The sequence below is a fragment of the Prionailurus bengalensis genome, chromosome A1 (assembly GCF_016509475.1).
Source record: "Prionailurus bengalensis isolate Pbe53 chromosome A1, Fcat_Pben_1.1_paternal_pri, whole genome shotgun sequence".
In the NCBI taxonomy this organism is placed as follows: Eukaryota; Metazoa; Chordata; class Mammalia; order Carnivora; family Felidae; genus Prionailurus; species Prionailurus bengalensis.
The window spans coordinates 934,061-960,151 of NC_057343.1; the positions used below are offsets into that span (position 1 = coordinate 934,061).

Here is a 26,091-nt window from a genome sequence, read left to right on the forward strand (position 1 = left end):
AGAGGGAAAAATAGCAACAATGACAAAAAGACTGTCCTTTTCACAGTTGACTTAACACTTAAGAAAGCTTCAAACATTTACAAATTTTTTTAATTTATTATTTTTTTAAAGTAATCTCTACATCCAACGTGGGGTTTGAACTCACAACCCCTAGGTCAAGAGTTGTACACTCCAACAACTGAGCCATCCAGAAGCCCCAGCTTCAAACATCACTCTTCACTTGACAACTTGGTAAACATTCTTTTTAGAATTCTACACGGTTATTATTTAAAGGATATAGTTGTCACTTTTGTCCCCAAAAACAGAATTTTAGAGAGCTCAGGAACACTGTAAATTCATCCACCCTTCATAAACAATAGAAATTTGTTGTCATATATCATAAACAGTTTAAACATATGTAGTTAAGAACATCTCCATTTAGATGAATGAGTGTCAATTGAGCCATGTAATGTTTTCTTTGTTGTATTTTAAAATCACTGATACTTTAAATGATAAAAAAAATATAAAAATGTAAAATACACTTTGAATTAGTGAGATAAAGGGATGACAAGCCAAGAGTAATCAAAACCACTTCCAAATAACATTTGCAAGTCTCAATTATAGCCACAATTTCAGTGGAATGATGGTATAGCATCTAACTACAGGATGCTTTTTATATTATCAGTCTATGCTATGCTTTTAAGTTGAAAAGCATCTTACTTACCCACATTTACCAATAAATACACAACTTAAACTTATTCAGAAGGTGAAAAATGGCCAAGGTTGAAACATAAAAAAATACATGGCAAGGTTTCTGGTTTTAACTGCACTTAAGAGCTTATATATACATAAGATGGAATTCATGCTTACACAAATAGCTATTTAAAATTTAATAAATAATTCTAAAATAAAATGTAAGTAAAAGAAATACACAGATCCAAAAGGATGATTTTCAATGGACATTATTTCAAGTCTTCAACATCTTCAATTGTTTCATCAAAGAGATCACAAGTTTTCATGATATGATTTCTCAGGTTTAATTCTTATTCAATAAACAAAAGATGTACATAATAATAAATAGATGCAAACATAAATTCATAAAAAGTATGCAAATATATTTTTTAAAATTCAATGATGTGTAAATTAAGATGACACCACCTTTTAATGATCAGTTCAGCAAACATTAACACTCCTACCCCCAAGCTTACAATATGGAGAAAAAATTTATGCTGTAAGGAAAGTAATACCATTTTTTGGTGGGGGCAATTTTGCATTAACCATCAAACCTTTAAAAATACATTGATGAGGAGGCACCTGGGTGGTTCAGTCAGTTAATCGTCTGACACCTGACTTCAGCTCAGGTGATAATCTGAGGTTGTGGGCTCCACGCTGCGAAAGGAGCCTGCTTAAGATTCTCTCTCCCACTTTGGCCCCTCCCCCACACATGTGCTCTCTTTCTCTCTCAAAAAAACCAACTAAAATTATTAAACTAAATGAAAAATAAAAATATGTTGACACTTTGACTTAACAATTCCACCTACAGAAACTTTTCTAAAGAAGTGTGTCAACTTACAGAGATATTCATGAAAAACCTGTTTACAATTCCAAAGACTAGAAACAACTTCAAATAACAAATGATTATATAAACATAAAAAAGATAATTATATCTGACAAGAACTAATAATGATGAAATGTCAAATGCCCCCCTACCCTAACCCCAGGTCAAGAACAAAGCAAGGCTCTATACTCTCACCATTTCTATTCAACACTGTATTGGAAAAAGAAATAATAGGGGATCTGTGAGACCAAGCTATTTCCATAATAATACTAAGATTATTTGCATTTTTCACTGTTGGCATTTACAATAATGGTAACAAAAGCAGCGATGGGTATAACTGCTGGCAGTGGAACTGAACTGTATTTCTTCACTACCATATATCTGAGAAAAGAAAAAGTATCACCTTCACTTATTTATGGTTGTTATTCCAACACCAAATGGTCAATACAATTCTAATACTAACCAGGAGTTAGCATCAGACCCCAAAGGTTTAAATGGCATAGCCCCCAACAAGACTGCCAGTCATTTCAGATGCCACCCATACTTCTGCCCAACTGGCTATAAATCAAGGAGGTTCCTGATTTAGTTATCCTCTCGGCTTTGATAATTTGCTAGAATGACTCATAGAACTCAGAGGAGCTCTATACTTACAATCACAGTTTTTTTCTCCAAGTTTTATTTATTTTTGAGAAAGAGAGAGAGAGAGAGAGAGAGAGAGAGAGAGAGAGAGAGAGAGAATCCCAGGCAGGCTCTGTGCTGTCAGCGTAGAGCCCAATGCAGGGCTCGAACCCACAAACAGTGAGATCATGACCTAGGCTGAAATCCAGAGTCAGAGGCCTAACGGATTAAGCCACCCAGGTGCCCCACATCACAGTTTTAATATAAAGGATACAAATCAGGACCAATCAAATGAGATAAAGAAGGGTAAAGTTTGGAAGGTCCCAAATGCAGAGCTTCTGTGCCTACTCTCTCTGGAATCAGGTGTGTTACCTACCTGGCACATTGATAAGCTCAACAACCAGGAAGCTGCATTGAGTTTCAGTGTCTAGCTTTTACTGGTGTTTCATTGCATAGGTATGACTGACAGACTTATTCACTGCATATGACTGAACTCAATCTCTAGCCTTCCTCTCCTCCCTCGAGGCTGGACTGGCTAAAACCTCCAACACTCTAATCACATGATGGGTCTTTCTGATGACCCTCTCTCAGCCTTCCTCTGATCAAAGTCTTAGCCCAAACAAATTCAGATGTGATCCAAAGGGCTCGTAAATAGAAAAGACAATCCCAATACTTGGGAAATTCCAAGGACTTAGTCTCTGTCCTAAGACCTAAGGACAAAGGCCAGTGTTATTATTTATTAAACAGATGTCCACGATGAAATAATAAAAATTGGTATCGATTTTACTAGATTTCAGCCTTTGACTACATCTTAATATTCTGTGTAATGAACAGGGAAGCATGCCTAAAACACTTCTGTTTCATACCAAAATACAATGGTTGTCTGAAGGCAAAGAGGAAAAGCACTTACAAAATAGTTACACTGCAAGCTAAACTAGGCTTTTTTCACGAAATACCATTGTTACTTAAAAGAATAACTAACAAACTGATTACTGACATTTTCTTGAAAACAAATCAAGAAAAATTCACTTCAAGAAAAATGACAGTATTTGTTGCTAAGAGAAAAGTTGAGCTTTCAAGTGAAAATCAACATCTTTGAAAACCTGTATCCACCACTGTCACCTTGACAGCTTTCTAAAGTGTCAACATTTAAAATAACACATCAACATCTAGAAGTTCAATGAATGGATATTTTCAAAATATATATATTTTTTATTTGACCAAAGCACAATGTAACCGAATCATACAAAGGTAAAAGATCCATCCACAGATCAATGAATCTTAATGTAATAAGTATGAAAACTTCGTTATATGATTTCAGATTCCACATTGTTAAGAACCTGTAAGAAACTGCCACTTATCAAGTTTTGGGACTGTTACCAAAAAACCCGTAACTATCCATAATTCTCTAAAAAGATCACTAAAACAGTACTCCCTCCTACAACCAAATACCTATGTGAGGCCAGGTTTTTTTATACTTCAAACAAAACAAGATATTGCAACAGATTCAATGTAGAAATAGATAGATGTGAGGAGATAACATACACTTCACTATCTTCTATTAAGCCAGACCTCAAAGAGATTTGCAGAAATGTGAAAAAATGGCACTGTTCACTAAATTTTGAAAATAGTTTTCATTAAAAATTGTATTTTGTCATATAATATGTAATTATTGTTAAATACTTAAAATGTCTTACACTTTAATTTCTAATAACATAATTGATATAAATTAAAAAATCTTGGGGACCCCCGATTATTTTTGAGAGTGAAACTGAGCCCAAAATGTTTGAGAACTGTCCTGTAGAAATAATAAACAATGTAGACAAAGAAATTTAGTGGACAGTTTCAACAGTAAAAAATGGGATACTATACAAATGCTAATAAAAAGAAAAATGTGTTATCTCAGACAAAAATCTTATACACATGGAAAATTCTATTTTTAAAATGATGTGAAAATCTAGATTAAGTAAACCAACAGAAACACAAAATTATATACAATGTGCTCTAAATTATATTTTTTAAAACCATGGAGGCAAAAGACTGAAAACAAAATTTTAGGAGTAGTCCTTGCTAGTTGGTAGGATAAGGTGAAAGATACTTTATTTCTAGCCATAATTTCTTACAAATATTCTGTAATAATCATGTAGTATTCTCATAACCAGAGAAAAAGATTAATTTAAAAAAAGAAAAAAATTCTGGCATTCCATTAAAAGCAGTAAATGAGGCTCTTAAATCTAGTTCCTTTTCAGTCCTTTCCTAAACTTCTAAGTTGGTCAATAGCTTAAAGCACTAAAATGACCAAAAACCAATACCAAAACAAAAATTTTAACTCTTAAACACCACACTAAATCATGACAAAGCTGCCAAAAAGATCTGCTAAGTTTTAAATAATTTTCACTATATTTTAACTTTATCAGAAAAAGACTGTCCATATAAGCTTTAAAAATGTAGGCCTCTATACGTGCCTCGGTGGCTCTGTGGGTTGAGTGTCCAACTCCTGATTTCAACTCAGGTCATGATCTCAGGGTCATGGGTATGAGCCCTGCACCGGGCTTGGTGCTGATTGTGGAGCCTGCTTAAGATTCTCTCCGCCAGCCCCCCGCCCCACCCTTCTCCCACATGCTCACCTGCTCCCTCTCAAAAATAAATAAATAAATAAATAAATAGACAAAAAAATTTAAAAACTATATAGGGTTTTCAAAATAACTTTTAAAAGAAAGGAACTAATAATATGCTGATTTTAAAACAAAAATAAAGAGACAAGCAGTCCAAAAGTAAACATTTGAAATGCAAAAATTGAAATTTCAAGTTATGTTATTACAAGTTAAATAAAATTAAATCATTACATATTACTTTATTTCTTCAATTCACTATCCATTTTTTTATTCTATGATTTGAAACCAGGGGCACGTGGATGGCTCAGTCAGTTAAGCGGCTGACTTCGGCTCAGGTCATGATCTCGTGGTTCATGGGTTCAGGCCCCACGTCAGGCTCTGTGCTGACAGCTCAGAGCCTGGAGCCAGCTTTGGATTCTGTGTCTCCCTCTCTCTCTGCCCCTCCCCCGCTCATGCTCAGTCTGTCTCTCTCAAAAATGAATGTTAAAAAAAAAAATTAAAAAAAAAAAAAGAAACTAGGTAGGTGGTTGTAGTAATTATGGAGGTTTTCAATTAAAACACTTCAGATGTAAATCGCAGTGGGTAAAACAGATTTAATTTCTGAAAAATCAGGGACCAAGCAGATTGCAAGTAAAATATTCTATCTTAATATGAAAGTCAAGAAAAAAAAAGTATTTCATGTATAGAAGATCAATAAAATCACTTACTGCTTACCAGGACTATGATGAGTTGTAAATCCTCCATTCTGAAATTCACCTCCTGCCACATTCATTCTACCAGGATTAAAAGGTCCTACTGCAGTCTTGGTCTGTGAAGTCAAAGATGGGGCGTATGTTTGTATATTAACACCAGAATTACTTGACTGAAGTCCTTTAGCGACATCTCCCAAGTTGGTATTCTACAGTGATGTTATACGTGTAATCATTAAGTTCATATCTCGCCCAGCATTCAGAGCTTATACCTGTTTCTAAGGTTGTAACATTAGCAATAGGAATTTCAGAGTCGATTCTGTAGTGATAACATTATTACCCATTCCTGCATTTACCTTACTTCTTGAAAGACTGGAAGTGGAGAAATCCAAATCTTTGGTTCTATTTTTAGTTCCAGGAAGTCCCCATTCAATATAATTGGAAGAATTTTTGTCTTCTCCATTTGTTTCTATGTCCTCTTCATCATCGATAATAATTGTCTCACTTATATTTCCCTTCTGAGAAGCTGAATCTCTTGAGGAAGGAAGAATTATGGAATAATTTCCTTGTAGACTTTCATTTCTTGATGAAGCAAATATAAAATTTCTTTGATCAGTTACTGTTGGAGCAGAAGTTGAAGGAGGTTGTATAGATTCAATAAATACAACATCATCATCATCAGCATCAGCATCATCATCATCATCATCATCATCTTCCACTGATGAGTTTCTAGATCTATTAACTAAAGAACTAGTTGGGCCACCAAATGAATTTCCAACATCCATGAGGCTAGCTGCCATGGCTTTACTCTTTAATAAAACAGGAGTCTGTTCAGCCAAGTCTAATCCTCTCACTGAACATTTATCCATGCCAAAGAACCTGTAACAGAGGAAAGTAAATAACAAAAGTTCTAGTATATTATGATCATTGTGTTTTATTGCAATGAAATAGCACAAATGAAATTTTAAATTCTGGTGAGTTTTATCCAACCCTCAGGGAAAATATTGTTACTCATTTTGTTTTTCCTCTCTCATTAACCATTTAATGCCTACCTCAGAGTTTGATGGAAATTAATCATCCAATTTGTAGTAGTCCTTAAAAAATGCACTCATAGTACTCAATTTAACTTACCCTTTACAATGAAAAAAAAATCTAAGTCTTCTTTTGAAATAGGAAATAGTAACAAAATCATTCTATCAAATACCAATCACCCAGGATCCAAATACAATCACTATACTATACTTTTGTCTACTAAAATAAGTGACTATCATCTAATCCTTATTGCTCTAGCGTCTTTGTCACTGTTTTTCAAATTCTCCGCTTCTAACATAACTTTGATTAAATCTTCCTTATCCTTGTCCAGAAATTGCCAGACATTATGCTACGGGTTTTTCATGTAAAATTCTGAAAACAGCTCCATAATATAGGTATAACTTAATCTACTTTACAAATCAGGAAAGGAAAACCAACTAAATTGTTCTAGGTAAGACTGAGTAGAACTTAAACCCCAGGCCCTAACTCTAGGCCTCAAATTCTTAGCATTCATTTATATTCAACAAATACTTCTGTGAACCTGCTCTGCACTAGGGTATGACGAAGGAAAGGATCCAGCAGACAGACATAATTGAAGAATCTGGAAAAGTAAATAACCGATGAAGCAAGGATCTTAAAAGTAGACAGGAGATATGTGCACAGGTGGTAATGAAACTGATTATGCGTAAAAAAAATCACCTCTATCTGAAAGACAAGGAAAAGCTAAGTACAACTGGAATATTTGTAAGTACATAGAAATGATAAATGAAAAGCTGAGGTAAGTTTATATATGACAGCCTCAATGTTCTTAGAATTTCAAGAATAAAGAACGTGGGAACTGTACGGGTATTAAATTATTAAGAAAACTCATTTCATATGGCAGTCTTCATTCCATTTTAAACAACTCATACTGAAATATGCTACATAACATTTCTATTCAAAAATTTTCCCAACTAATTTTAATTGATAATAAAGTCATGCAATATGTAAAGTTTATTCTTAGTATGTGTTGTATCTTTAAATATTAACTCAGTTAATGCTTATAAAAGTGAAGTGAAACTATTCTTTTTCCCATTTTACCCATTAGGAAATGAAGACTCAGAAGATACGTAATCAGCATAGCCTGTTCAAATGTCCAAAGGATAGAGTTAGGATTGAAATCTAAGAAATCTGACTCTAGAATCGATTTCATAGCCAGTATATTATATGCAATTATGTATAAAACAATTTTTAGAAATTACTTATCTTTTATTAAGATGAATTTATTAAAACAAAATCAACATTCAGAAAGTCTATTTTAAAGAAAAGATAACAAATCTAAGAGACCACTTTAAAAGGGTTATAAAAACCACAAAAGTTGGGATCATGATTAACATTCATCCAGTAAACTGGTTACATGGTTGATTTTCAAAGGAAAGAGGCAATAATTTAGCCTAAACTGAATTATGACATATAAGAGCTGTTATACATGAATTCTCTTAGTCCTTTCTATCTATATTTGAATAAACCTACAACAGAGAACAACAACTTCTGGAAAAGGGCTATTGCTGACGCCACAGTATCCCCTGATGACATGTCTTAATCTTTTCAAAGAAAATAAAAGAAAGACCATCCTCCATCTCTGAAAAAAGATTTAAGTATTCATCTACTCTCAAATCACAGATTATAAAAAAGTTAAACTACTGCTAAAACTCACTGTGCATATAATTTGACCAAATACTTTAATTTCAGAAACAGAAGACTACAGAAAAGTTTTGACTACTTCTATAATATCCAAAAACAGAAAAAGTTACTTTAACGATTAGTTGTGTGGCACTGAGCAAATTACTTCACCTCATTAATTAAGTTTTCTAAACTATAAACTGCAAATGGGGTTAATATACAATTCCAAGGTTTTTATTCAGATAACTGGACATGTAAGTCCCTGGCGTCTGCTTGGATCATATTAAAGAAAGTAAAAAAAGTTAAATCCCTCTCCTATGAGAAGGTATTCAGGCAAATACTTTGCTTACAAAGTAAGCATTTCAACAAGTGTCTAATCTTAAACATTTAGCTAGTCTCCTTTGGTATCTTAATCATCTACAACTGATAACCAATGTTTAACATATTTTCATTTTGATACAATTAAAATTAATATAATCTCAAGTAATGGAAAAGGAAAGGAAAATCTGCACAGAGAAATTTGATAAAAGATTATAACACCACCATGCAAAAAAGTTAGGCTGCAGACCAAATAAGAATGTTAAATGCAGACTATCTCTAGGTAATTGGTGACAACTTTGTAAAATTAACAGGGTATTTAATTAGGGGTACAGATAAGACTTATTAAAACAAAGAAGAGTGTTTTGCCCTTTTGTATTTACCTTTAGTGACATCTCAGTTGTTTTTATTTCCTGAAGGAAATTAAAAATTTGTGGCAAAATATATATAACATAAAACTTGCCATTTTAACCATTTTTAAGCATACATGGTCAATTTTTAAAATATGCTTTTTAAAAGTTGCAAAAGTTTTTGTTATATTCTTATCAGTTGAGTGATTTAATAGCCATTCAATTTTCAATGTTTACATACAATTACACAAAATTTACATTATTACAAAGAATCTGTCAGTGGTTTAAAGCTAAAATAGAAACATTGAGATGTTAATATGACAAGATTAGCACATGTAAGAAAGGTAAACCACCTTGCTCTATGAATCTACAAAAATTAAAATCAACAGTAAAGTATTTAAAAATAATTAATTATTGGGGTGCTTAGCTAGCTGTCACTAGAGCATGCAACTCTTGATCTCAAGGTTGTGAGTCTGAGCCCCATGGTGGGTATAGAAATTACTTAAAAAATAAAATCTTAGGGAAAAAAATCACACCATAAAAAAAAATTATGGTTTCAAAGGTTCATTTTTTCGGCCATCTATATTCTGTAGGCTCTATAAAAGATAATTAGGACATAGGCTACAAAAACGATTAAGAATTTTTTTTTAATGTTTATTTATTTTTGAGAGAGAGAGAGACAGAGCATGAGAATAGGAGGGGGAAAGAGAGAGGGAGACAGAATCTGAAGCAGGATCCAGGCTCTGAGCTGTCATACAGAGCCTGACGTGGGGCTCGAACTTGTGAACCACAAGATCATGACCTGAGTCAAAGTTGGATGCTCAACCGACCAAGCCACCCAGGCGCCCCACAAAAACCGTTGTTAATCATTAATTTGTCCTACAACATGTCCTACTGCATCTTTGTGGACTTATATTGTCACAGAACAGGTCTTACTATAAAAATATTTATATATTTACATAAAAAGAATCTCAACTCGAAAGCCAACTCATGTTTAGTGAGTATCTGCTATAAGCATTCCCATTTGAGATCAGAAACAAAATAAAGGTGTGCTATGATTCTGGAGGTATAAAAATGTAATCAGATAGGATAAAGAAGACTCAAATGAACAACTACAACAAATAGCAAGAGAATTAGTAAAGTGTCCAAGTACAAAATTACTATCTAGAAATCAATAGCCTGGTAGGGATTCAGTCAGTAGATTAATCACACACAACTAACTTCACTCCTTTCTAAAACCCCCATAAACAACGGTAAGGTTCCTACACACAAGGAAAGGAAGAACAAGAAAAAAAGCAACAAGATTTTGTAAGCTGAAGAGCAAATGGATGAGTAACTACCTCGGTGGATCTGAGACAGCCAAACTAAAATAGTGATGGAACAAGCTAAGAGAAACTTCCTGATTATGCCGTAGAATCTTCAAAAGGCTCAGAAACCAGGAGGTGCAGATATCTCTGGAACAGGGGATGGGGGAGCTAAAATGAGGTTGGGAGATCCTAGAACTATTGTCTCCCTCCATGTTGATGATGACAGGTTCTTCCCTACCCTGGCACAAGGTTCTAGTCTTTTATTCTTTGGATAGAACAGAAGATTTTTGTCTGGGGTTCACCAAGCATGGATGAATGGTTCAATATCATGCATACGAAATGTTTCCTCCCACTTGATTCCCACAGAGGTGGCATCCAGACCTTTATCTTTCAGGACCTGACTCTTCCCTGGAAGACTTCTTTCTCAGGAACACTCACCTATGTTTTAAAAACAAAAATCGTTTTAAGTTTATTTGAGAGAAGAGCACAAGCAGGGGAAGGGCAGAGAGAGAGGAGGACAGAGGATCCGAAGCAGGCTATGTGCTGACAGCAGAGCCTGATGCGGGGCTCAAACTCATGACGACCTCAGCTGAAGTCAGACGCTAAACCGACTGACCCACACAGGCATGTCAGAAACACTCTTCTCTATGAAATTAGGAACCAACAAAAACAGGAAAAAACCTAAAGATAATGACTCTAGAGATTCTCCATCAATTGGCCAAAAGAACCATTCTACGGTGAAGTTCCCAAATTGAAAGCCCAACCACACTTTTCTGATTTGCTTTCTAGTTCCGAATTCTTAATCACAAGTAGACCAGTCAAGAATTATGAAATATCTGAGGAAAGCTTCTAATAGGAATAGTTAAAAGAGAAAAAAAAAGAACGATAGATAAATGCAGGAAAAACAAACGTAAAATGAAAAACTACAAAATTATCAGTACTCTATCTGGGTGATGAGTAAAGATCATAGAAAATTAACTTTTTTTTGTGGTTTCTATGTCTAACGTGGGGCTTGAACTTACAACCTCTAGATCAACAGTTGCATACTCTACCAACTAAGCCAACAGGTACCCCCCAAATTAACATTTCTAACATAATAAAGAGCCTCCAGATATTAAAAGCTTAGCAGAAAGGAAAAACTTATGGGAAGCTTGGGTGGCTCAGTCAGTTAAACATCTGACTTCAGCTCAGGTCATGATCTTATGGTTCATGAGTTCAAGCCCCACGTGGAGCTCTGCGCCATTAGCATGTGCGCACGTGCGCTCTCTCTCAAAAATAAATAAATACTTTAAAAATAAAACAAAAGTAAGGGAAAACTTAGTTTTAAGTTGAAAGATAATCCTGAGGAAATCTCACGTAATAAAAAAAACAAAAACACAAAAACCTAGAGGATAAGAATTACAGTTACCATTAACAGTATGTATGTGTATGTGTGTGTCCCAAAACTTATGGACCAGGCACTTTACCTATTTTTATAGTCAATTAAATCTTAACAGCAATCTTGGGAAGATATACGTAATTTACTCATTTATAAAATGCCCATAATAAATGTTCATTTATTTACCTTTATTTAGTTTGCACTTTCCAAATATATAAGACAGCAGAAATTTGTTGTTAATGTTTTTAAATTTTATTTACTTTTTAAGTATTCTCTTTAAAAAAATTTTTTTTCATGTTTATTTATTTTTGAGACAGAGCATGAGCATAGGAGGGGCAGAGAGAGAGGGAGACACAGAATCAAAAGCAGGATCCAGGCTCTGAGCTGTCAGCACAGAGGCCGACGTGGGACTCGAACTCATGAACTGTGAGATCATGACCTGAGCTGAAGTCAGACGCTCAACTGACTGAGCCACCCAGGCACCCCACTTTTTTTTTTTTTTAATATATGAAATTTATTGTCAAATTGGTTTCCATACAACACCCAGTGCTCATCCCAAAAGATGCCCTCTTCAATACCCATCACCTACCCTCCCCTCCCTCCCACCCCCCATCAACCCTCAGTTTGTTCTCAGTTTTTAACAGTCTCTTATGCTTTGGCTCTCTCCCACTCTAACCTCTTTTTTTTTTTTTTTTTCCTTCCCCTCCCCCATGGGTTTCTGTTAAGTTTCTCAGGATCCACGTAAGAGTGAAAACATATGGTATCTGTCTTTCTCTGTATGACTTATTTCACTTAGCATCACACTCTCCAGTTATATTCATGTTGCTACAAAGGGCCATATTTCATTCTTTCTCATTGCCACGTAGTACTCCATTGTGTATATAAACCACAATTTCTTTATCCATTCATCAGTTGATGGACATTTAGGCTCTTTCCAAAATTTGGCTATTGTTGAGAGTGCTGCTATAAACATTGGGGTACAAGTGCCAGGCACCCCACTTTTTAAGTAATTTCTATGACCAACATGGGGCTTGAACTCATGACCCTGAGATCAAGAGTCAAATATGCCTCACTGACTAAGCCTGCCAGGCACCCCAAGATAGCAGCAATTTTAACTCCAATCTGGCTGGCACTAAACCCTAGTTCTTTATATACATCATGCTGCAAATACCTAGGAATACTCTGAGAAAAATGGCTTTTCTAAGTGATAATAACTGAGTCAGTGACTTGTTACCCTGTCAAACTCACCCCTCACTGGTTCCCTTTTTCTATGAATACACAGCAGAGCTCTAGAACAGTGCCTACATCCCATCACCTCACAAAACTCCAGGGAATGTGAAATATCACCACGCAGGGATTATAGAAAAATTACTGAATTAAAACAATATCCATTCCTGAAAGCTAGACAGCAGTCTACATCCTGACACAGTGTCCTCGATCTAACTAACTAAAAAGGTGTACTGTGAAGAATAACAGCATTAAGTGCAAAGACAAGACTGGTAAGGAGAACAAGGCCAAAGAGAAGGCAGGAGTACTACCATGTGAGTTATTCTAATCACAAGTTTCATTTCAATCGCCAACTGTAAGGTGTTGGAACAGCTTTAAAGAACAAAATAGGCAGGACCTAAAATGTACTGAATCCCAGATAATAGATGTGGAATCAGTGATTCTTTTTTTATAGTCATCATCTTCAGGGGCGACTGGGTGGCTCAGGTCATGATCTTGGGGTTCGCCAATTCGAGCCTCATGTCAAGCTCTCTGCTGTCAGCACAGAGCCCACTTGGGATCCTGTCTCCCCTTTTCTGTCCCTCTACCGTTTGCGCACGCGTGCACGCACACACTCTCTCTCTCTCAAAACTAAACATTAAAAAATCATCATCTTCAGACTCCTAATAGAATTACTGATTCAGGCAAGGATTGGTGTTAAAAAACAATTAACCGACAGAGAATTGGGCATTTTATTGCACCAAAATGAAACATTACATAGATTACTTCCTGGTACAAAGAAAAATACATTAACATCATAATGGAGAGATCCAGCCGTCACTACCAATTCGTGGTCAATCTCAGAACTAAAAGTAGTGTGACAACTAGATTATGTACCTCCTGATGTGATGCTGGCTGGAGGACTATCAGGGCACTTAAATAGAAAGCTTTCTCAGATGTAAGACAAACATACAAAAAATACTCTCCTCATCAACCTTAAAAGAACAGAAAATTCAGAGTATTTTTCTTTCTTTTTTTAATGTTTATTTTTGAGAGAGAGAGCACCAGTGGGGGAGGGACAGAGAGAGTGAGGGGGACAGAGGATCCCAAGCAGGCTGTGTGCTGACAGGCTGACAAGCAGCAAACCCGATGGAGGGCTTGACACACAAACCACCAGATCATGACCTGAGCCAAAGTCGGAGGCTCAATTACTGAGCCACCCAGGTGCCCCTACGTTCTTTCTTAATCCAACAGCAAAGAAAAAAAATATTTTTATCCACTGAGAAGGTGGGGAAAAAAAGTTACACTCAAAGCATTTAAAGTGAAACCTACTTTAAATCCCATCCAGTGGTGTAAGTATCAGCATACATTCCCAGTGCTTTCCCAGGGATTACCCTGACTGGGGACAGGGTCCATCTAAGCAACTAGCTCTCTGCCATCAAGATAACAGAAAGATAAATCGACTAACTATTGCACTAAGCGCATCTAAATTAAAAAGCAGGGTAAAATTACTCACAAATGGTATGTCTTCTTCCTTAATTTCTGCCAAAGCCCCACCAGACTGGCCTGAAGGTGATTCCTGATCCTAGAATGACAGGAGAGAGAGCTGCGAAACTATTTAATTACAGCCCATCTGGACGTAGCACCAACTCCTAACCACCAGAGGGAGGAAGCAAAGGGTAAGAAGTCAAGGAGTTTCCGTGCTCTTCTTCCCTCCCCCAACCCAGAGCGGTGGAGAAGCGAGGTTTAAAAAAAAAAAACACAACTACTACTGTAGGGATCTAAACGCCTAGACGTAGCTAAATCTCGTTCCTCAAATTACAGAATGGGAGGCGGAGAACAAGCCTGCTCTAAGGGAAGGGGAGGGCGGGGTTGGTGGAAGGCAAAAGGTTCCCTCGACGCCAGCAAGAGAGTTGTATTCCCTCCTAAATTTGCCCACCCAGCGCTATCCCGGTCAATCGGGACACCAGTTCGGAGGTAAGGAGCGGCTCACGTCACCGCCGGGTGAAATCTCCTATATTTGCCCCAAGCAGTTGCTCTGACTCGGAGACTTTGCAGTCCCTGTCCGCCATTAGAACTCGCCCAAATTAGACAAGACGAGAAACTCCAGGGAACAGAAGAGGGACGGAGGGGACCCGGTGGGGGAAGAGGCAGCACCCTCGCCCCGAAAAACTTGGGGACCTCGGGCTACCGCGGAGACAGCGGGAGCGCAGCCCCGAGAGCGGGAGAACGAACTGAGGCGCCCCTCCCCCCACCTTTCTACCTCCTCCGCCCCCCCCCCCCCGCAAGAAAGAAAGGGAAAAATACCCCGCGACCTCCCACCGCCCCGGCCCGGGCAACCCCCGCCCCCCGAGCGACCCCCGCCTCTGGCGTCCGCCTCACCCAGCCCTCCCGGCCTCGCCCTCACTCTCGCAGCCCTTCGGGCCGCACGCGAAGACGCCTGTGACAAGAGCAGAGCCCGGAGCAGACCCCGAGGCCCCGACGCGGTAGCGGCAACTGCGGCCGCGCCGCGGGGTATTAATCCCGGGTCTGTGGGAGGCTCACGCATCTCCGCCTCCCCAGTCGCCTCCACCTCCTCCTCCCGAGGCTGCGCTGCTCCCAGCCACCCCTGCTACCGGCGAATCTGGACTGCAAAGACAGCGGGGATAAGCCTCACCCGGTTCTGGCTGCGGCTCCGCGGAGCGAACCCCCACTCCCCTGACCCACCCCCAGTCCCACCCCGCCATCCGCCACACGCACAACTCCGCTCGGTCCAGTCCCGGGTTTAGCGCTGGTGAGGAGGAGAAGGCGGAGGAGACGGAGGAGGCGGCGGTGCGGCCGAGCCCGGAGAGGCCCCGCCCTCCGCGCCCTCATTGGCTGGCCGGAAAGGCGGGCCGCGGCGCCTCGGGCACGTCCATTGGCTACACCTGCCTTCCTTCAGGACCCCCCTCGGGGGGGTGGTCCGAAAGGCTGTCCGTCAGGCGCAGGCCACACCCCCCGGCGTCGCCGTTCCACTCCCCCCCTCCGCCCGCTCTCGGCCCTCGGCCGCGTCCCCTCCCCTCCTTACCCCCGCCTCCCACCCCGCCCCCACCCCCGGGTCCGTCAGGGTCAGGCAGCCCGAGTTTCGCCGCCCGCTGCACCGGCCGCGGGCTCCGGCCCTGGGCGCCCGGGGTGCCCCCCAGGGCCCGGGACAGCCCGCGAATCTGAGGCCGTGGCCGCCTGCCCTGGCTCGGGCCTGGGCGCCCAGGCTGCTGCAGCCGCTCCCAACGACCCTGCCCGAGGAGAGACGCGGCCTCGCCTCGATGTCCCCAACGCCCTCCCTGTCCAGTTCCTGAAGCCCCCCGAGAGGGGCGAGCCCGGGCACGGGCTGGAGCGACTGAAAGTGGGAGGTCGGGGCAGCGGGTGAAGTGGGTTCCCGAACGTGCCGCGGGGAGCGGGAGCGCTTCCACCCTCGCCTCACCCCCGTGGGGAATAGTCCCCCCACCTCCCGTCATGGCTGCGGGAGGAGACGACGTCCTCCATTTTGTCGGGACTGCTGTGGGAACTTGGGACCAGTTCAAAACCAGACCCCGTGGGGCTGGGAAACTTGTTCCCGCGAAGCCCCAACTGGGCTCCGCCATTCGGCCGGGGGGACGGCCCCTGATGCCGGCGTCGGCGTCTGAGGGGCCCTGGGGGACGGGCGCCACGGTGGAGGGACCCAGACGCCGCTCCCCGCCTCCATCAACCAAGATGGAGGAAGCTGCGGGCTCCCCTGGAGCTGGGCTCCCGCCTGTTGGAAGGGCCGGAGCCTCCCCTCGGTGCGTCCCTCGCCGCTGCCGTCGTCCTCCTCCGCGGCCTCTTTCGGGTGCCCTCCCCCAGCCTCTACCCGGCCTCCCCACTGCCTTCCACCATCGCCTGGTCCTCAACGGTCGATGGGGTCTCCACTCCACCGCCTGCTCCATCGCTTCGCCCAACCGGGGCCGGCCTGGCTGCGGGGAGCCGAGCGAAGGTGCGCGGCGTTGCGGCGCGCCCCGGGGCGGGTGTGCCCGGAGAAGCCACATCGACGATGGGGCTTCTCTTTTGTTCATCGTCTACACCTACGTCTTCGGCGCACGTCAGGGTGCCGTGCGACATCCAAGATTCCATGTAAAGATGAAAGCGAGGCCTCTTTCGTCTCACCCTAGCGGTTGTTCGTGGGATTACAACGGACGGTGTTGACAAGTTGGTAAAAAAACCATTACAGATGACACAAACGGATTTTAAAAACCGATTGAACCCCCTCATTACTTTTTCTGGGATATGGTAGAGACACAGGCCTATTGAGTGACAGACACAAATCATCTAAGGCAAAAGCATGGTCATAGATGGACGAGAGTCTTTATATGTAGTGCTGGATTGCATGGACATCCCTAATGTCACCAAGATTTTTATGTTTTAACTCCTCAATTATTGTTTGGAAATAAATGAAGCAACAAAATGTATTACCAACATTTCAATAACTGTGCAAATTATAACCATCCCTATCCTGTTTAAGCACGTGGTAAAGGCAAGCCAGAGAGGTACGTTGGATTAACAGGGTAGAGTTGTATAGACAATTTAAAGTAAGGTCTGCGTCAGAGACGTTAGATACTAGATTCACTAGTCACACGTCACGTATTTCTGGAGGCATTATCTTGCTCACAATTCTCTGGTACTGATACTGTTCAAAGATGAAAAAATGATAACATTTGTTTCTCTATAATGACAAGAGTAAGAGGTCCATAGATTCTTTCCTTGATATGCTGCCGTGATTTCAAGGAATGTTGAATTAGAACAACAAAAGTCGACATTGGTGATAATATTTACTTCAATACATTTGAAGTATTTTCTGAATAACTTTTCATTATTAAAGGTAGACACAATGATTCCTATACAGACCACAAGAGCAAACCAAAGAGGCTCTATGATAAATTACATCGAGCTTCCAAGGACAGAAGAGTTGCATTCAAATTCTTATTTGTCTGCTACTAATTACAAACCCATGACTATCCTCACTTCCACCTCACTTGCTATTTTGTAATTAAATAATGCAGGATGTTGTAAGGTCCAAATTAAAAAAAAAAATTGTGACACTGATAAATAACTACAAGGCAATGCTGTTTATTATGGATCTTTTGATAATTAAAGACTGACTGCCCATGGAAAGGCAGAGAGACACTGTGATTAAGAGTACACTTTCTGGAGCCAGATCACCTGCCTTTGACTATCATCAGCTAGCTGGGTACTTAAACTCTCTCATTCTTAGTAGCTGCTATATTGGACAGCATAGATAAGAAATATTTCCACCATTACATAAAGTTCTATAGTAAATCACTGCAGTCATCTTAAATATTGGGAGAGTGGGGGAAAAGACAGAAAAACCAATCGGCCATCTTAAGCTTCCAATCTGTTCCTTCTTTCCTAGTCTTCCTTATTTTATTGCCTAAGATATATTTTGTTTTGTTGGTGGTGGTTTATCAGGATAAGCATTTATTCCCTCAGTCACTTTTCTCATCTATCCTTCACCCCACAAGTGTTTTGATCCAATATTCTATGAAATACTTGGATCATGATTTTTTGTTGTTGTTGTTGATCATGATTTTAGAATTATATACTAAGCCACTTTCCAGGAGTAAATTTTGGTTTCAAGTATATTTTCTCAAACCTTCTTCGTTTTATGTACTGATTCCAAGCATTAAATCTTCTTCTTTTTTCAAATGTTTATCTATTTTTGAGAGAGAGAGCTAGTGGGGACAGGGGATAGGGAGGGACAGAGAGAGAGAGGGAAACAGGATTCCAAAGTGGACTCTGTGTTGACAGCAGACAGCCTGATGAGGGACCTGAACTCATGAACAATGAGATCATGACCTGAGCCAAAGTCAAAAGCTTAACCGACTGAGTCACCCAGGCACCCCAACCCAAATCTTTTCTTTTGTATTACAATAATATACATTAATTTTACATGAAAGATATTTTTGTTTCATCAAAGTATTGTTATGAAGAATTTTTTTCTTTTTTCTAATGTTTATTTATTTTGAGAGAGAGCCAACCATCAGGTGGGAGTGGGGGAGGGGGAGAGAGAGAAGAGAGAAAATCCCAAGCAGGGATGCAGGGCTCAATCTCACCAACCATGAGATCATGACCTGAGTTCAAATCAAGAGTTAGTCTCTTAATCAACTGAGCCACCCAGGCACCTCAGAGAATTTTTTTCTTGATGTACCACTGAGCCACTTGGGAATTAATAATAATAAAAGCTAAAATTTATCAATTTCTTACAATGTTATAGGTGTAATTCTAACTGCAATATGTGTGATAATTCATTAAATCACAAGGAAATGCTCTAAAGTATTTTTATTAATCCATATTTCAATATTACCCACATTTAAAAGATGATGAAACTGAGACTGAGAGAGTTTAAGTAACTTGCCCATGATCGTACAGCTAGCTGGTGACAAAGTTAAGATCAAACAGGCAATCTGGCTCTAGGGAATATATTCTCAGTCACAATGTTTGCCTTTCCATGAGCAGTATGTCAAAAGATCAATATTTAATAACATTGCTTTGTTGTTCTTATTAAGCAGTTATTAAACAGAGACAAAAGACCCAAGTGGTCACATATGATAACAGAAATAAGGTTACGCAAATTCTGTTTATTTTTTTACAATGACTGTGTTATTATCACTTATTTATAACCTGTTGTTTAAATGAAGTAATATGTAGTTTCCCAAAGGGTTGCAGACCTGAACTGCACATGAAGCAAGCTTTAAAGGTTTAGAATTATTATAAACTCACTCTTAAAACAAAGATGTATAAATAAGTTGATGTGTATTATAGGGTGATAGTGGTATTGGGAGTTTTCTGAATTAACCTGTATGTAAAATACAATGTTTGTTAAATGAAAAGCAATAAAAACATGTTAATTTGAATTTACATGTTTATTATTAATACTCAACAGTACCTGCAGTAATTATTTTGTACCGAGGCCAACAAAAGAGATCATTTTAAGAATATTTTACCACTGATATTAATTAAAATTGCCTGACCATAGTGATAATAAAATGCAGACTAATTCTTAGATTTTATCATTGTCTTTAAATTCCCTACAGACACTGCAACTCCCAATTGAAAACTCCCACTGCTGGGCACCTGGGTGGCTCAGTCAGCTAAGTGTCCAACTCTTGATTTCAGCTCAGGCCATGATCTAATGGTTCATGAGTTTGAGCCCTGAGTTGGGCTCCATGCTGACTGTGGAGCCTGCATGGGATTCTCTCTCACTCCCTCTCTTTCTGCCCTTCCCCTTCTTGCACATGCTCTCTGTCTCTCAAAATAAATAAACTTTAAAAATTTTCTAACAAGGGGCGCCTGGGTGGCTCAGTCGGTTGGGCGGCCGACTTCGGCTCAGGTCATGATCTCATGGTCTGTGAGTTCAAGCCCCGCGTCGGGCTCTGTGCTGACAGCTCAGAGCCTGGAGCCTGCTTCGGATTCTGTGTCTCCCTCTCTCTCTGACCCTCCCCTGTTCATGCTCTGTCTCTCTGTCTCAAAAATAAATAAACATTAAAAAAAAATTTTCTAACAAAAAATTCCCACTGCTGCCTACCCCTCCATGGCATGATATAAGATGTATATAATTGTATACATTTGTGTATATGCATTTTATATAGTTATGTATATACATATAAGTAAAATAATAGGCATATTATATACAGTCAAGTAAGAAGGTACAACTGTCATATACATACATGTACCTTCAATATAGCACTTTCAGTTGTTTGAAGGCTGCCCTCCCCAAAAGATATGTTCATCCGGAACCTGCAAAAGTAATCTTATTTGAAAAAAAGGTCTTTGTACATATACTTAAGGATCTTAAAATAGAACGCACAAAGGAAAAGTCCATATGAAGACAGAAGCAAAGATTGGAGCTATGCTGCCACAATATAAGGAATGCTTGAGAAACCAGAAGCCGGAAGAGGCAAGAAATAATTCTTGAATTTTGGAGGGAACTCCAAAACTAGAGTTTTGGAGGGAGCATGGCCCTGCTGCCAGCTTGATTTCAGAATTCTGGCTTCTAGAACTGTGAAAGAATAAAATTATGTAGTTTTAAGCCACTAAGTTTGTAGCAATTTGTTATGGTAGCTCTTAAAAACTAATATATAGCTACAATATAGCTATAAAGCAAAACAAGGAAATGAAGTAAGACTTAGATAAATCAATGAACAGTTATTATTTGAGGATTTTAACATACCCACTCTCAAAACCTGATACATCGAGGAAATTAAAAAATATGATAAGATTAAAAAAAGGATCTGACTAACCCAGTTAATGTGTATATGAAGAATTAGCAAAGAGAAAATAGATATTTTTTACATTAAAAATATTTACAACAATAGATCAGATTTGTCCCTAAAGTATCCCTAATGAATTCTAAAAATCAATATCATAGATACCATATTCTCCAACCGTAATCTAATGATATTTAGGATTAATAACAAAATTAATAAGCCCTAGATATTTGAATACTAAATAAATGATTATTAAATACTATTGGGGTAAAAGGAAATTATCAAGAAAACGAAGAAATACTTAAGAATGAAATGGTAGTAAGAATACAAAATGTTAGGGGCGCCTGGGTGTTTTAGTCGGTTGAGCGTCCGACTTCAGCTCAGGTCATGATCTCGCAATCTGTGAGTTTGAGCCCCATGTTGGGCTCTGTGCTGACAGCTCAGAGCCTGGAGCCTGCTTTGGATTCTGTGTCTCCCTCTCTCTCTGCCCCTCCCCTGCTCATGCTCTGTCTCTCTCTCTGTCAAGAATAAATAAACATTAAAAAAAAATTTTTTTTAGAATACAAAATGTTAAAATATATGAGAAAACCCGAAGCAAATATAAAGGGAAGTTGTAACTTAAAATGTATTTATCGGGAAATTTTTCCTCTTCAAAATCTTCCAGCCTTCACACAGTCAAATTCCAAAGCCATTTGCACATTTTTAGGAATTTATAACAGCGTCACCCCCTTCCAGGCGCCAAAATCTTGTTTCATTTATCTTTTCTTTAGTTTCCTAATTTATGAACTATCCTTATTAATATCTTCCTTTTTATTTATTTGCATTTTCTCTGTTGACCTTTTCTACTTACTTATTTAAATGTTTCACCGATTACTCCTAGTAGAAATTTGGACTTTCAGGACACTATTGGTAAGGGATAAGAAAAAAGTTAGAAACATGTTAATGTAATCACTACAGGGGAAAACGTATTTTATATATATTTCTACTGGCAGAAATATATATTTCTCTGATACAACATAAGAGAAGAATTGGCAAAACAGGTAAAATCACATACAGTTGATATTTTATTTTATTTTTTTCCTTTTAATTATTTTTTAAATTTAAATCCAAGTTAGTAAACATATAGCACTAATAATGATTTCAGGAATAGAATTTAGTGAGTCATCACTTACGGATAACACCCAGTGCTCATTCCAACAAGTGCCCTCTTTAATGCCCATAGGCCATTTAGCCCATAGACCCGACACCCTGCCAGCAGCCCTCCTTTTTTTCTCCATATTTAAAGGTCTCTTATGGTTTGTCTCTCTCTCTGTTTTTATCTTACTTTTGCTTCCCTTCCCCTATGTTCATCTGTTTTGTTTCTAAAAATTCACATATGAGTGAAATCATATGATATTTGTCTTTCTCTGACTTATTTTGCTTACCATAATACATTCTAGTTCCATCCACATTGTTGCAAATGAAATAGTTCTATTTTTAATTTTTTGAGGACCCTCTTTACTGTTCTCCAGAGGGGCTGCACCAGTTCCCATTCCCCCAGTAGTGCAAAAGGATTCCTCTTTCTCTGCATCCTCGCCAACATCTGTTGTTGACTGAGTTGTTAATTTTAGCCATTCTGAGAGGGGTGAGGTGGTATCTCGTGGTTTTGATTTGTATTTCCCTGATGATGAGTGATGTTGAGGCTCTTCTCATGTGTCGGTTGGCCATCTGGATGTCATCTTTGGAGAAGTGTCTATTCATGTCTTTTGCCCAATTATTCACTGGATTCTTTCATTTTTGGGTGTTGAGTTTGATAAGTTCTTTATACATTTTGGATACTAACCCTTATCTAATATGAAATTTGCAAACATCTTCTCCAATTCTGTTGATTGCCTTTTAGTTTTGCTGATTGTTTCCTTCACTGTGCAGAAACTTTTTGTCTTGATGAGGTCCCAATAGTTCATTTTTGCTTTTGTTTCCCTTGCCTCTGGAGATGTGTTGAATAAGAAGTTACTGTGGCTTGGCAAAAAAAACAAAAACAAAAACAAAAAAAACAAAAACAAAAATAGACACTCAGATCAATGGAACAGAACCCAGAAATGGACCCACTAACATACGGCCAACTAATCTTTGACAAAGCAGGCAAGAATATCCAATGGAATAAAGACAGTCTCTTCAGCAAGTGGTGCTGGGAAAACTGGACAGCGACATGCAGAAGAATGAACCTGGACCACTTTCTTACACCATACACAAAAATCATCTCAAAGTGGATGAAAGACCTAAATGTAAGACAGGAAGCCATCAAAATCCTAGAGGAGAAAGCAGGTAAAGACCTCTTTGATCTTGGCCACAGCAACTTCTTATTTACCACGTTCTCCAAAGGCAAGGGAAACAAAAGCAAAAATGAACTACTAGGACCTCATCAAAATAAAAAGATTTTTCACAGCAATGGAAATAATCAGCAAAACTAAAAGGCAACCGACGGAATGGGAGAAGATATTTGCAAATAACATATCGGATAAAGGATTAGTATCCAAAATCTATAAAGAACTTATGAAACTCAACACCCAGGGAAATACAAATCAAAACCACAATGAGATACAACCTCACCCCTCTCAGAATGGCTAACATTAACAACTCAGGCAACAACAGATGTTGGCAAGGATGAAGAGAAAGAGGATCTCTTTTTGCACTGCTGGTGGGAATGCAAACTGGTGCAGCCACTCTGGAGAACAGTATGGAGGTTCTTCAAAAAATTAAAAACAGAACTACTCTATGACCCAGCAATCGCACTACTAGGTATTTATCCAAGGGATACGGGTATGCTGTTTAGAAGGAACACATACACCCCAATGTTTATAGCAGCACTACCAACAATAGCCAAAGTATGAAAAGAACCCAAATGTCCATCGCTGGATGAATGGATAAAGAAGATGTGGTATATATATACAATGGAGTATTACTCGGGAATCAAAAAGAATGAAATCTTGTCATTTGCAACTACATGATGGAACTGGAGGGTATTATGCTAAGCAAAATTAGTCAGAGAAAGACAAATATTATATGACCTCACTCATATGAGGACTTTAAGACACAGAACAGATGAACATAAGGGAAGGGAAGCAAGAATAATATAAAAACAGGGAGGGGACAAAACATAAGAGACTCTTAAATATGGAGAACAAACAGAGGGTTATTGGAGGGGTTGTAGGAGGGGGAACGGGCTAAATGGGTAAGGGGCCTTAAGGAATCTACTCCTGAAATCATTGTTGCACTGTATGCTAACTAATTTGGATGTAAAATAAAACAAAATAAAATAAAATAAAATAAAATAAAATAAAATAAAATAAAATAAAATGTTATCGTACTAGTATAACAATGGTTGAAAAATTCCCATCTTATTTATATTTTTTGGCAATGCAAAACTTATTTGGGGAGGTTTCAAAGAGAAAAACAATGTCTAGCATCAGTTTCATTCACTGAATTTTATTGCATTTTAGATATGAAATTTCCTTTCACACTTTTTTCCATCTCAAGAGATTGTGACTCAGTTTTTCTCCCAGTTTATATAGCTGGAGAACTCTGGAGAACCAGGCATGACTGTGGTTTGAAACACTTTGGTGCAGCACAGTTAAGAAAGCTGTGCTGAAATGAGAAATAGATGCAAAACCATGATGTCATATCAGTGTTCAAATATGCCTAATAAAACATGGTACAATATTTAAAAAAAAAAAAAAAAAGAAGTTGCCACAGCCAAGGTCAGAGAGGTTGTTGCCTGTTTTCTCCTCTAGGATTTTGATGGCTTCCTCTCTTATGTTTAGGTCTTTCATCCATTTTGAGATTATTTTTGTATGTTGTGTAAGAAAGTGGTCCAGGTTCATTTTTCTGCATGTCACTGTCAGGTTTTCCCGGTACCACTTGCTGAAGAGACTGTCTTTTTTCCATTGGATATTCTTGCCTGCTTTGTCAAAGATTAGTTGGCCGTATGTTAGTGGGTCCATTTCTGGGTTCCATTGATCTAGTGTCTGTTTTTGTGCTAGTCCAATACTGTCTCAATGATTATAGCTTTGTTATACAGCTTGAAGTCTGGAATTGTGAAACCTCCAGCTTTGGTTTTCTTTTCCGGATTGCTTTAGGTATTTGGGGTCTTTTCTGATTCCATACAAATTTTAGGATTGTTGTTCTAGCTCTGTGAAGAATGCTGGTGTTATTTTGATAGGGATTGCATTGAATATGTAGATTGCTTTGGGTAGTATTGACATTTTAATAATATTTGTTCTTCCAATCCTTGAGGATGTAAGGTTTTTCCATTTTGTTGTGTCTTCTTCAATTTCTTTCATAACCTTTGTCTAGTTTTCAGTGTATAAGTTTTTCACCTCTTTGGTTAGGTTTATTCTTAGGTATTTTATGGTTTTTGATGTAATTGTAAATGGGATTGGTTCCTTGATATTTCTTTCTGCTGCTTCATTATTGGTGTATAGAAATGCAACCAATTTTTGTGTGTTGATTTTATGTCCTGCAACTTTGCTGAATTCATGTATCCATTCCAGCAGTTTTTGGGTGGAATCTTTTGGGTTTTCCACATAGAACATCATCTTGTTTGCAAAGAGTGAAAGTTTGACTTCCTCATTGCCAATTTGATTGCTGAGGCTAGGACTGCCAACACTATATTGAATAACAGTGGTGAAGAGTGGACACCCTTATTGTGTTCCTAACTTAGGTGGAAAGCTCTCAGTTTTTTTTGAGGATGATGTTAGCTGTGGGTCTTTCATATATAGCCTTTATGATCTTGAGGTATGGTCCTCTATCCCTACTTTCTTGAGGATTTTTACCAAGAAAGGATGCTGTATTTTGTCAGATGCTTTTTCTGCATCTATTGAGAGGATCATGTGATTCTTTTTTAAAAGTTTTTTTTTCAACGTTTTTTATTTATTTTTGGGACAGAGAGAGACAGAGCATGAACAGGGGAGGGGCAGAGAGAGAAGGAGACACAGAATCGGAAACAGGCTCCGGGCTCCGAGCCATCAGCCCAGAGCCTGAGGCGGGGCTCGAACTCACGGACTGCGAGATCGTGACCTGGCTGAAGTCGGACGCTTAACCGACTGCGCCACCCAGGCGCCCCTAGGATCATGTGATTCTTATCCT

At 38.9% G+C, this 26,091-nt stretch overlaps 1 protein-coding gene across 5 annotated transcripts in view; it reads right to left on the reverse strand.

Moving 5' to 3' along the window:
- Positions 1–15,588, reverse strand: part of ZMYM5 (zinc finger MYM-type containing 5) — a 32,591-nt gene extending 17,003 nt beyond the window's left edge. Inside the window, exons 1-4 of one of the 5 annotated variants that reach the window (XM_043574606.1) lie at positions 15,369–15,588; positions 14,229–14,297; positions 5,816–6,338; positions 5,485–5,578 (exon numbers count right to left, since the gene is read on the reverse strand). In XM_043574606.1, the coding sequence (XP_043430541.1) occupies positions 5,485–5,578; positions 5,816–6,338; positions 14,229–14,297; positions 15,369–15,565 (883 nt within the window). In that variant the 5' untranslated portion in view covers positions 15,566–15,588. Of the gene's footprint in view, positions 1–5,477; positions 5,579–5,815; positions 6,339–14,228; positions 14,298–15,094; positions 15,342–15,368 lie in introns of those variants that run through there. The other 4 variants (XM_043574616.1, XM_043574624.1, XM_043574632.1 and 1 more) reach the window with 4 other exon arrangements.
- Between the last annotated feature and the right edge of the window lie 10,503 nt (positions 15,589–26,091).